The sequence below is a fragment of the Sorghum bicolor genome, chromosome 7 (genome assembly GCF_000003195.3).
Source record: "Sorghum bicolor cultivar BTx623 chromosome 7, Sorghum_bicolor_NCBIv3, whole genome shotgun sequence".
Classification (NCBI taxonomy): domain Eukaryota; kingdom Viridiplantae; phylum Streptophyta; class Magnoliopsida; order Poales; family Poaceae; genus Sorghum; species Sorghum bicolor.
Window position 1 is genome coordinate 6,850,482 of NC_012876.2, and position 12,068 is coordinate 6,862,549.

At 40.0% G+C, this 12,068-nt stretch overlaps 2 protein-coding genes across 4 annotated transcripts; one reads left to right on the forward strand and one right to left on the reverse strand.

Moving 5' to 3' along the window:
* Nucleotides 230-2,552, forward strand: LOC8085005 (CRIB domain-containing protein RIC10). The gene is made up of 5 exons (XM_002443918.2): nucleotides 230-389; nucleotides 537-624; nucleotides 793-896; nucleotides 1,017-1,101; nucleotides 1,811-2,552. Exons 2-5 carry the CDS (start codon nucleotides 567-569, stop codon nucleotides 2,047-2,049), a joined length of 486 nt encoding a protein of 161 aa, XP_002443963.2. The 5' UTR covers nucleotides 230-389; nucleotides 537-566; the 3' UTR covers nucleotides 2,050-2,552.
* LOC8071116 (5'-3' exoribonuclease 3) lies at nucleotides 2,775-11,616 on the reverse strand. 3 transcript variants are annotated; one of them, XM_021464900.1, is made up of 23 exons: nucleotides 11,413-11,616; nucleotides 10,485-10,587; nucleotides 9,506-9,582; nucleotides 9,188-9,379; nucleotides 8,906-9,025; nucleotides 8,752-8,814; nucleotides 8,285-8,431; nucleotides 8,043-8,207; nucleotides 7,778-7,855; nucleotides 7,578-7,664; nucleotides 6,717-6,980; nucleotides 6,536-6,631; nucleotides 5,808-5,903; nucleotides 5,616-5,686; nucleotides 5,382-5,510; nucleotides 5,222-5,298; nucleotides 5,084-5,124; nucleotides 4,886-4,960; nucleotides 4,626-4,783; nucleotides 4,379-4,483; nucleotides 4,223-4,298; nucleotides 3,993-4,099; nucleotides 2,775-3,921 (listed from the first exon to the last, which is right to left on the reverse strand). In XM_021464900.1, the coding sequence occupies exons 1-23, from the start codon at nucleotides 11,614-11,616 to the stop codon at nucleotides 3,276-3,278; spliced, it is 3,177 nt and encodes a 1,058-aa protein (XP_021320575.1). In that variant the 3' UTR covers nucleotides 2,775-3,275. The 3 variants fall into 3 exon arrangements, with proteins under 3 accessions (XP_021320575.1, XP_021320576.1, XP_021320577.1); XM_021464901.1 differs by lacking the exon at nucleotides 8,043-8,207; XM_021464902.1 differs by lacking the exons at nucleotides 10,485-10,587; nucleotides 11,413-11,616 and having other exon boundaries at nucleotides 9,472-9,582.

Sequence of the window (12,068 nt, forward strand, 5' to 3'; positions counted from 1 at the left end):
TGTGCGCATTCGACTCAATACAGCTTTCGATGTTTAGATGAAACGGACTAGCCAGCTTTCGACTCAACGAATATTACCTGTCAGGTCAAAAGACTAGCGACCCATTCTGATCCTTCCGTCCGGCCATATCCAAGAGAAGGTCAACTTAGTTATTATTTTAAAGATTTTAATTGTTAGGTGCAATCAGAGAAACGTACTCTTGTGGTTTCTTTAGGCCATTCCTGCTGCAAACGATATAAGCCCCAACAAATGCAGTCTTCTCGTGGATGTTGCTAATGCAAAACTGGCTAGAATGGAGGATGGGAGGTGATGGAACTATTACATATACTCCAAATAATTCCATCAAGGCATCCAAGAAGGGTATCGACACCATCATCTTGCACCGTGAGGTATGTGCTTAACTCAACAACAAACTGCTTTTTTGGACTACAAATCTTCTTTCAGTTGAGTATATCAATCTGTATTTAGAAAAATCTTTTTCAAGCAAAAGGCAGTTTTGGAACTAGAGCTCTTTGCTTGACATTTGCATGTTTCAGTGCCCAAATTAAAGGTGTTCACATCCGCCAATGGCGTACAAGATGAAAGGCGTATTCAAGGGCCTCAAGGTCATCTCTCAGATCTTCGGTATGTGATCAACATCAGAATGTGTGGAATTTTTACACGCTTTCATACAGGAACAAAAATATGGAAGGATTTGTGACGATTCTGAGAAAAGCTTGAAAGCTTTCAAGTTCCTTTCTTGTGCACCAACTTATTATTATTCTTTGTTGTTCATGTATAACATTCTTGCAGTTGTAAAGGAGCATCAGATGGAGATCGGTTATCCGACTGATGTGAAGCATGTTGCGCACATTGGTTGGGATAGCCCAACCGGGAGTGCAGCTTCTCCTAGCTGGGTATATCCTACATTGCAAAATTCACAATTTGAAACAATGCTGAAACTATTCTTACCACCGCCTGATTGCACCCTTGATCATGACTTGTTTAGAAGTTGATAAATCCAAATTTCTTCGTAGATGAATGACATGAAGGGGTCACCAGACTTTTCATCGCTGAGCAATGGCGGACCCTCTGCACGAACATCCTGGGCTTCTTCTCAAGGTGATTTTCAGATCTTTTGTTCATTAGTTATTGCATTAGTGGTGCACATGTTTGATCCAATTGTTTTCTGCTTTCTTTAGTGAAGAATATTCTTCCTTTAATTTATTCGAGCGGTGGTATGTGTACGGCGAAGGAAACTGTAGTTATTTATCCTAGGAATGCTCTCTTGTTGCCATTTTTAGACAGCAATCTTATGTTTTGGTTCATAATTCATTGAATCATGATCTATCAGTTTTCAGACAATCAACAATGCTATTAATAAAATTTCAGTGTCTTTCAACTGCCAACAGCATGTTCAGTTGTTGGTGGAGCTGGGATGCAAATTATGATGGATAAACGAAATAATAAGATCCGGTCCCTTCGAATTGTGGACCACAGTTATACCCTTGTGTGTAGATGTTCATCTCATAAACGACAGTTGATGTTTATAAAATTTCATAAATTAGATATTTAGAGTACATTCAAACTTTTTTTTCTTCATGAAAAATCATTCAGTGATCAATACAATAACTTGGATCATACTTCGTGGCTGACCAAAACATGCTTTAAAATGTAAAGAAAAGCTTCAGCTGGACTCCAGCCGGTCAAACACTTCATAACATGTCATCCACTAAGTTGTGTGCTGCCAGAAATAAAACTATGAGACATCTCGTCCTATTGTGCTCTACTGCTATTGTTCACTGATTTGCTATAATTTTCTCATTTACAGATTTTGAGGAGCCTCGAGATATATCACCCTTTGGTATATTTTCCGAAAGTAGCGTTCAAGAAACAACCCAGTACCCTGACATACCAAAGCCACCGAGGAAGTCAAGAAGGAAGAAATCCAAGAATGACTCGCCGAGGGCATCCGCTAGATCCTCAAGGTCATCAAGATCAAGGTCCAAAAGCTCATTTTCATCTACCGCTGACAGTATCGGTGTTAAGGATATGCAACCAGAAATCTAGATTGTACAGATCATTCTTACTTAAGCTGCCCCGTCAGTAGTTGGCATACACAAGGGTTCTGTTAAGTGGTTGATTAGCTGTTGGGATCCTTTTATCTTTCTAGTTCAGATAAAATCAGTAGTAGAAATGTCTAATGCTTGATGACCCAATATTAAACTCTCGAACCTACATGAAATGCCCATGCATGCCCAGCAATTGTTTGCTTAGTTGAAAAACCATAACTAAAAGTACTGTTTGCTGATTCATTGTAAGAGGAAAACACTGTTAAATGGCTAGCAGGTGATATTATGGATTCTCAAACAAAATTGTGAAGTTCTACTCACTGTGAAGATAACTGCTGCAGTAGAGAAGATTATAATGCCAAGTGTTAGAAGGCACATACGACACATGATATGGTCTTCTCATACATATATGAGAGGAAAAAAAAGGTTAACCACAAATCATTGGGATGGCTATTCACCGGTGCCGCTAGACTCAAGGCAGAACAAACAATGGTAGTCACGTAACGAACTACTGGAGCTAATTGAACGCGTTTCATGTAAACGATTGAGCTAGTTTTGATTCAAGATGCAGTCAGGCACCTTCATGCATCCTCCTGTGTTTACATTTCAGCGTATAATATTTGTCAATTCTACTATCTAAACAGTGCATTTTTACAGCTGTTAACCAAATAAAAAGTGCAATAACTCCAGCAGTCACAATACCATTTATAGATAACAACACAATTTTCCAGGCCATGAGATAGAAATCAAGATTTTATTACTACCATCTTAAGAAACAAATACATATGTTACATACACTATCACCACAGTTCAAAATTTTTTGATCACCTACCTACCCAACCCCCATGCTACTTACTACGAAACAATGAGAACCACAAATGAAAGAACACTGACGCCACCAATTGCTGATGGTCTGGCAACAAAGCTAGTATACAACATTTGCTCCTTGGAGTCCTTAATAAGTCGACCTAGAAGCTTGTAACAGGTAACTGGCTATGGTGACATCATTCTTGATACTAGAAAAGTTTTACTAACAACAGTAACTGGACTATAACAGTAGTGGGGGGTTTTGTATTAAGGTATTGATTTGTTACTAGCAAGAATAGGGCCACAACAGTAAGGGGTTGTCTGGATGAAGGCATTGCTAAGTGATTTGTCAAGGATTTGGATCCATTATTATATTTCCCCTTTATATTCAAATATAAGGCCCTATGGGTTTAGGGATTAGTGTCGGCCATGACCTGAGGACCTCTTGTTAGAACTTCTATCTAAGGAGCCATAACGGTTTTGTGATTGGTGTGAGTTAGGTCTTGTGGGGGGTGCTCCACCTCCATAAGGTCGCTGCTGCCACTGTTGAGGTCCATGTGGTGTAGGCTGGTATCCCCCAGAATAACCACCAGCATATGCTGGCGGATGTTGCCCAGACAGCCCAGGACCTGCTGAAGAAGCAGCGGACTGTGAGTTGCCACGGTTTTGATAGTATCCATGTGGTTGAACTCTTCCACTAGAATCCTGACGGTTCTCCCTTGCATATGGGTTATACCGTTGCCCTCCACGGTTATCTCGTTCATGCCAAGAAGGCCCTGACCTTTCAGGCTGATACTGATCATATGCTGCTTGACCATTGGCCATGTTATCACCAGGAACATGCCAGCCAGAACGACCAGCAGGCTGTTCCATTCTCGGAGGCACTCCATGGTTACCCATGTGATGCCTTCCATTTGGATAGTTCATACCACTCATTATTGTCTGATATGGCATAGATGGGGAATTATGTTGCCCACCGCCCCGGTTACTCAAGCTGTTTACAACAAGTCGATGGGCAGCTTCCCCGAGTTGGCGGCCAGATAGAGATCCTGATGGGTTTGACCTGAAACCATTTCATAATAGGTATAAATTTTCAATGCGGCTGCAAGACAAGGGATAGAACTGGAATAGTACCTGTTGCTTTTATCATAAGGCCCCCGGTGGTTGTTATCATGAGGCCTCCTACCGCTGTCTTCATGCCACAGCACTGGTGGTGGTTTCAGATCACCGGCTTCTACACTCTGCCGATTCAATCAAACACAAAGCTTCAATTACTGGGATACCAATCATATTTTGGTCTATTAAGGGGCATTCCCTTATATGCTGATATAACTAAGCAATGTTGATTATACAATGTTGTTTACCTTCTTGGGTATGATAACACCAACTGGTGGACGGGCGATGTGCTTGTGAGGATCCGGAAGCTTGTAGATTGAGCATCTGGTTAAAAGAAATGTAATGACCATTAACTAGGTTGGCACTAAATCACAACCATACTGGGCAAAAGAAATTGAGCTTACATCACTTGATTATCCATGATGTCCTCAAGCCCATCTACAGGAGATCTGAAGACAGGAGGGGACAGGTCCCCACAGCAGAGTGCAATGTAACCATTCATTCCTCCACTAAAAAAAAGAGCAGCAATGTTAGAGAAATCCAACCATAAACACCTCAGCAGGATAATATAATCAGGTTTATCCTCGCCCCCCCCCCCCCCCCCCCCCAACACACACACACACGATCAAGAATCCTGAAAGCTTAGCTAACCTAGCTGAAGGATCAAGTTTTTCTTTGATTCCACCGAGGTCTTTGTCTGGCAGATGCCCAAATTTACTGCTGAGCGAGTAGATATAAGGAGAAAGTGAATGGGAGCCATTCACAAAAAGCATATTGCACATGGTACTGTTTCTCCTTGCTTCTTCAGGCTACACAAAAGATAAGGAAAGAGATGCGGATCTTAAGATTTTTTTCTATACCATATTGTTTACAAGCATATTTGCACACAAGAAGCTGCTTCATTTCCATACCGTCAAAGTATGCTCAACTTTTTTAATCTCAGCCAGCAACCGGTCTTCATCTATAAAGGGCAGTTTTGCTATCCCCTGCGAAGTATGCACTGCTCTTAGTCATGGCCGGTATACAAATATACAATAAGTAAATGTGTTCTCCTAGGACATTTAAATAGAAAGGGCCCATGTATGACATAATTATGCTCTGTTAAGTACCTGCCAAGAGAATCTTTTCCCATTCATATCTACTTCAAAATCTGCATGATAATGGGAGAAGAGAGATTAGAAAATATCTTAGCTGAAGTGAGAATCTAATAACAGAGCTCATTTCTTAAGTTCACAACATCAGCTTACCAGTTGGATAAAAATCAACTATTGGTGAATTTGGATCAGTCATCAGTTGCCGATACTTTAGAGGAAGTGCATGAGCACTGAAAATGAGATGTAGATCAATGAGGGAAAAAAAACACAATGAATAATGAAGACAAAAGAGATGCAATCTTAGCATATTCACCTTGCAGCAGGGAAAACCCCCATTAGCTGATCAAATGGCTTGAATGGCAACCCAAGTTCAAAAGTTATATTGAGCTGACTCAAACTCCTTAAATCCGAAGCAAAAGGAGCATAATGATAAGGATAAAACCTACACGCAGTAGCACAAATTTAGAACGACTTCGTAAAATCTACAGCTGCATTACAAATAAACATTCACTAGACATAACTGTATCAACTAGAGCAAGCAAATTACCACTGCCATGAGCAGACCCCTTCATAGTAGTAGTGCATCACCCAACACAATCCTTCAGTATATTTGAGAGCCTAAAGATGGAAGCAACATATCAAATATAAGATTGCAAAAATGGGAGAATTTACATATCTAATAACAATCAAATGAAATCTTCTATCCACAAATGTGTATTGCTTCCTATAATATACTTACAACATCCCTACGAATTTCTTCCATCCGTTCAGGTGTCCTTGCCCCAAACTTGTCTTCATAGTACCTATCCCTCCATCCTGGTTCTCCAAGCTTTACCTGAATATTTAATATACTATGCATCATTTAAGCCTTTGAAATGCACACAGATACAAGAAGCCAGACCACAACAAGCAGAAGTTATGTTCTACATTTTAAGACTTTATTAACCACACAGACGCTCAAGGTCAAACCATGGCAAGCATAGAAAGTAACCAAATATGTGTTTCAGTTTTTCACCTATATGTTCCAAAATATAGGAAAGCAAGTGTTATGGGCAGACGGCAGGGCTGACTGGGCCTCTTGAGCTGGTTAGGCAGTATGGCAAGCCAGGTCTCAGGGTTAAGAGTTGGTTATTAGAGATAAAATTAGAGGTCTCCTGCTTAGGGGTTAAGGAAGCCTCTCTATATAAAGAGGGGAGATGCATAACAAGGCAAGCACGAATCAATCTATTATTATCTAGTCCCTTCTACTATCCTTGCCATTGTGCCGCTGCCACCTATCAGCAGCGAGGTCATGCTGCTTCAGTTCAGGGCCACCAGAACTATAGGCTTATAACATAAAGACTCAAATGTCAATAAATTGTAAGTTACAGCAATATTTTGCAAACAGACATATTACACAAGATGAAAGGGGCAGTTTCAGTAATAAATAATATAAAATGTAATGAGATAAGTTTGGTGCATACATACCTTGTCCTCCTCTGGATTTTCAGAATTGAAGACATCTGATTTCCCACGAAGAGCATCCTTAAGCATAGACTTCAAATTTTCTTTGTTTTCAAGCTCCTAAGTTACCACAGGAAAATCAGATCAAATAAAAGAAAAAAATGAAAAGGCTTCTTCCAAAACAAAGCCAAATGAAATGAACTACCTGTGCTTCAAGATCTTTTTCAGCTTCAACAATAGCAGCAGCAATGCTGGAACCTGATGATGATACTCTTGGAGCTTTCAGAGCTTGGCTGTTCCTTTCTCTACGAGATCCATTCTGTTCATATGGTGAAGGTACTGCTCCAGATGCAAGGCGAGACCCTCGGAAATTTGCAACAGGTACAATAAGATCATCTCTGACATGGGGATCCAGATCATCCCCACGCTTTGCTTGGGCCTTTTCCCGTTTTATTCTTTCTGATTGACGCTGTGAACAACATAAAGTAACTTTTTAACGATTGACCTGTGCATATATAATAATAAGCTTCCAAATATTATTTTTCAAATGTTCGTTTAAAAATCGTATAACAATTCCAATAGCTTATTCAAGTGCTATATGGCAGTTATGGATGTGATAAAATAGTATACTTCCATTACATGGATAACATTATTAGAATCACAAGCATGGGTAAATGCTGGATCACGGACATTGAACAGTCAGTTTTTCTTTCATTCTGTAGTACTTCATTTGCACGAAGTATGATGCAAACTGGGAAAAATGTGAAACCAATACAGAGAAGGTGGGGAGGGGGTTGAACCCATGAAAACCAAAACCGTGTACTGTACCAGTAGTTACTAGGCCAAAAGAAAACCCAAATACAGATAGGGATTTGAACCTACTGCAAATGGGAATATGTTTGTTTTGTTTTTATTGAAAGAAGAATTTAGCTGCCACTCACCAACATGGGAACTTGTTTTGTTTTTATTGAAAGAAGAATATACCAGAAAATTTATCAGGTTAAAAATTCCAGGAATAATTCAATAACTTGAAATGCAAGAAATAAAATTTAGTTGTCTTGCACACCTGATGCAAACGAGCCCTTTTCTGAAATATTTTATCTTCATAAGAGCCAACTGCTTGAATGAAGTGTTCAACTCTATTCAGATCAGGCTAAAATAACAAAGAAATAAACAAGTTAATGCAGAAGTACATATGGTTATCAGAAGCACTTTTGTAAACAAAAAAAACATTAAGGGACAACTCCAATATAATTAAACTATTACCGTGCAAGAATCTGTTAGATAGCCACCCATTGAAGGAAATTCTTTCTTGTACACAGCCATTAACAGATTAATAGCTCCCTGCAGATCATCAGGCAAATCAGTAAATGTGACAAAAGTATAAGAGAGTACTAGGAGCAGGAAGTCATTTATTTAACTTTAAAATAATAAAGTAAAGATCATGGCTGCTAGCAAGCACTATCACTGATACTTAATAGCTACTAGCTGCAAAGGTAGATATTTTAGTATAGCAAACCAGAAAACTAACCTCCCTGATCTCTAGTGTTGGCATATGTGGAAGAAAATCATTGCCAACGAAAAAGCATATGAAGATGAAATCATCAACAATGCGTTCAAAATCAATCTGGAAAGGCGGATTAGGCATTCTGAACTCATATTCTAAGTACTCCCGAAGGGTCCAGATATTCAAAAACTGCGAGGGCACAAAGTCAACAAGCAATACAAAATAAAAATTAAGACCCTCAGTACAGGTTGAAACAGCACCATTACCTGGTATGGTTTCTTTGGAACAATAGCTTCACCTTTCTCATCATATTCGCCAGCTTTTCTTTTTGCTTTTCCTTCACAATTAGCGGCTAGATGTCCCACCTGACCACATAAGAAGCACTTGTCCTGCTGTCCAGGTGTAAAAACTACCTGCAAACATAAAATGCATAATCTTTAACTGAAGATTTTACAAGAAAATGTTAAAATAAAGTGAACGAGAGCTGTGTGTCATCATATTAAAAAAAAAAACTGTAAGAAACCCTTACAAATACACATCCACACACACCCACACTAATGTTACAAAATGTACAAGATTGCCTGAACAAAAACAAACTCGACCTAGGAGGCTAGAAGGTGAAACTAATGGTTTGCTTACTAAATCTAAAAAGTAATAGAGACAGCAGAAATTAGATGACCAAATTTTTTAATGAAGAAAAGCATTAATTTCAAATTCGTTAAGGATGGCTTACCTCTCTCAATATAGAAAAGTGGACTTCATGAGTTGCTAAAGCTAACATTATGAGGTCTGCATCCTGCATGTGTAAATATGCAAAGCCTATGCATCAGCAGAACTGAAGAAATAAACTCCAACTGAAAGTATAGAACTTTGTTTCAAAAACGTACCAGGCCATACAAGCAATGGCGGGTGTTTGGATTAAATCCGGGGAGATTCCGTTGACCACGAATATACGACATTATTTTATGTTCCCCTTCACCAGGAACATTGGCATCAGACAGAATAACCTTCAAAATGATTTGTGGTCAGAACATATGTCATTTCTGCATTATAACTTTTTCGAGTGTGTAGCTTTTTTAATTAACTAGAATAAAATATGAGGCAATGTACTACTAACGAAACAGGAGTTCCAAAAATTAAAGTCCAAATTGTCAACAGATAGCACTTACTTTAATTTTTTTCCATCCAGGATCATAATTCAGTCTTTGATGGATGTAGTACTGTAAAGCAATTGAAAGAACAGCCATAAACTCAGTTCCTGGAGTAATAACGTTAGAGTCACAAGTCTGTGATTGCTGTTTTGCAGGAAGTCTTCTTCCTTCCCTCTCAAACTCTTCACGCAACCGTTCTTCCTCTGCAGCCTGGACATAGAACAATACTGAACAATGAGAACAACTACAAATGGTTGATACTGTTTAAAAACCAATGTTGAAATGACAGCGTATGATCATACACTGAACAGAGGATAACTCCACTAGAATACTGACCGCATCAGCTGCATCTTTCGCAGCTCTGAATCGTCTAGAACGTTGTTGGTTCATTTTAGCACGTGGAGCCACACCATCTGTAAACCACTGTATAATCAGCATATATGCAATGGCACAAACTCTAACAACTTAAAAGAGTAACTGTCATATGTGTTCCTAATTGTTACTATATATATATACCCTAGGTGTAGAATACTATTGTACACCGAACTGTTATACTGAGCAAAATTCAGTATCGTTCAGTATTCATATTTCAGTATTGTTCAGTATTTCATGGTCCTAGGTGTTGGACGGGATGATACTGAAGGTTCTCCAGTATTGCTCAGTATTTTTTCTACTCAGTTTTGACTTGCGGTGTAGAATAATATTCTACACCTAGGGTGTAGAATATATATATATATATGGACGCGTTTTTTTTACACGCGCGTGTAGTTACTCTCATCTATATATCTCTAGATTTAAGGTGTATATGACCAAACGAAATGTATATAGACAAAGTATATGATCATACTAGACCATCTAGATTGATATGTATGTTAAGTATGCATACATACATAGGTATATGGTTATACTTATTGTATATAATATAGTAGTGGCGTTTTAGTAATATATTTAAAATATAATTTTTTTTGAAAAATTTTCGCGTGGTAAGATCTAGAGTATCTTAATATGAGTATATAAACATACTCAAACTGATAAACAAGTATGAATACATACACAATGTAGTTTATTGAAGATGAGAGTAACTACACGTACGTGTAGAAAGGAATTTCCCTATATAGGACGCGTTTTTTTTACACGCGCGTGAGTAACTACACGTACGTGTAGAAAGGAATTTCCCTATATATATATATATATATATATATATATATATATATATATATATATATATATATATATATATATATATATATATATATATATATATATAATGTAGTAAGAACTGTGTAATCTGCATAAAGGTTCATGGAGAACATACCAATAGCCATGTACATAAGCTTCCTAGGGCGAACCATGATGAAGAGTCTATCGATGTAATCGAACATGCACTTGAAAACCTCAGCAAATGTTGTTGGGGATGGCTGTAGAAGAAAATACCAGATAGAATTACAGTCAATACAGGTAACAGAAAAAAATACAAAGGTTTCAATAGAAGAAAAGTAAAATGCTTCTGCTTAAAGCACAGACAGAACAACAGCACAGAGAGTAATAGCTGACACAGCCTTAAAGAGTTCTGTCAAATGCAGGTGCCTAAAGCAATGATCCATAGGGAAAAGAAAACGTAGGGGTTTTGGTCAAAATAGGACAGAGGAGTAACTTCATCATTGCATCAAATCCGGTGAGGTGCTGGTCTTAGCCTGTTAGAGTTGTTAACTGATCTAAGACCCAACCAAAATCGATTCTTGTGTTGGGATCTTTGAGGCCTTGGATGAATGCTTAATGATGTTGCACATTAAGCATCTTCTTATTAAGCAGTAGTTGCATCATACTAGAAGCACTAATGAAAATAGCCTCAGCTCCTCGTAGGCAACTGGTAAATAAGCAGTCCACATCATTTCGAGTGCAGGCCAACCAATAGACAAAATAAGACTAAGCTCGAATATTGAAAACCACATGATTAACGTGAAATACTGAAGAGCAGTTCCGTACAGGCATGTGTACATGTACGCGAGCCAGCGCGCGGTGTTATCCTCACCAAATTCGCCCAAATAAAACTTCTCATCCTCCCATTAGCAGCTCACAGCTCTCACAAACAGCAAGCACAAATCCAACAACATTTACCGCAAAGGCGTCGGATTGCACCGTCCGAAAGCAGAGACAAGCTGCCAGCTCCTACGCTACGACGCATCTGGAGGTGGAGGACAGATAGGAGGAAGGCAGGCAGGCAGGCAGCGCAGCTTACGTACCCTATCCTCGGGGTGGAAGCAGGGGTGTATGATGCCGTTCATGTCGAGGTAGAGGTTGTCGAACTCGAGGCCGTTGGGGTTGGGCTTGGAGGTGTCGACGGGGACCCGGACGCCCTCGATCTCGACGGGCTCCTCCTCCACCACGTCCACCACCACCATCGGGTACTTCTCCGCCAGCCACCGGTAGAACGCCGGCACGCCCATCTCCGCCGGAACCCTAACCCTAGAAGCGGTGGTCGCGGGCGCGGATGCGGACGCGGGAAGAAGAGACGCGCGACACCTAGCTGGCGGGCGGGGGCTGGGGCGGGGACGCGCACGGGGCGGCGGAGCGGGAGGGCCGGGGGGGAATATGCGCTCTTTGCGGCGCGGCACAAAATATCTCGCGCGGCTGGGGCTGGGGGAGGAGGCGTTGACGAGACGAGAACGGGGTCGGTCCGTGGGCCAAAGAATTAGTATGTGCTGGGCCTGTTATGGACTGATTGGATGCGGCTAAAACTGGCACGATCTAGCCAACATAGATCAGCGGGTTCAAATACTGTATTTTTTCTAGAATTTAACAGCACTAGTGGTAGATGACGTGTCCGTCTCTCAATGAGACGTCTATAGTGACTTCGTCAATCTCGAGATTTATCGATCCAACTCGGTGTTCGGAGATG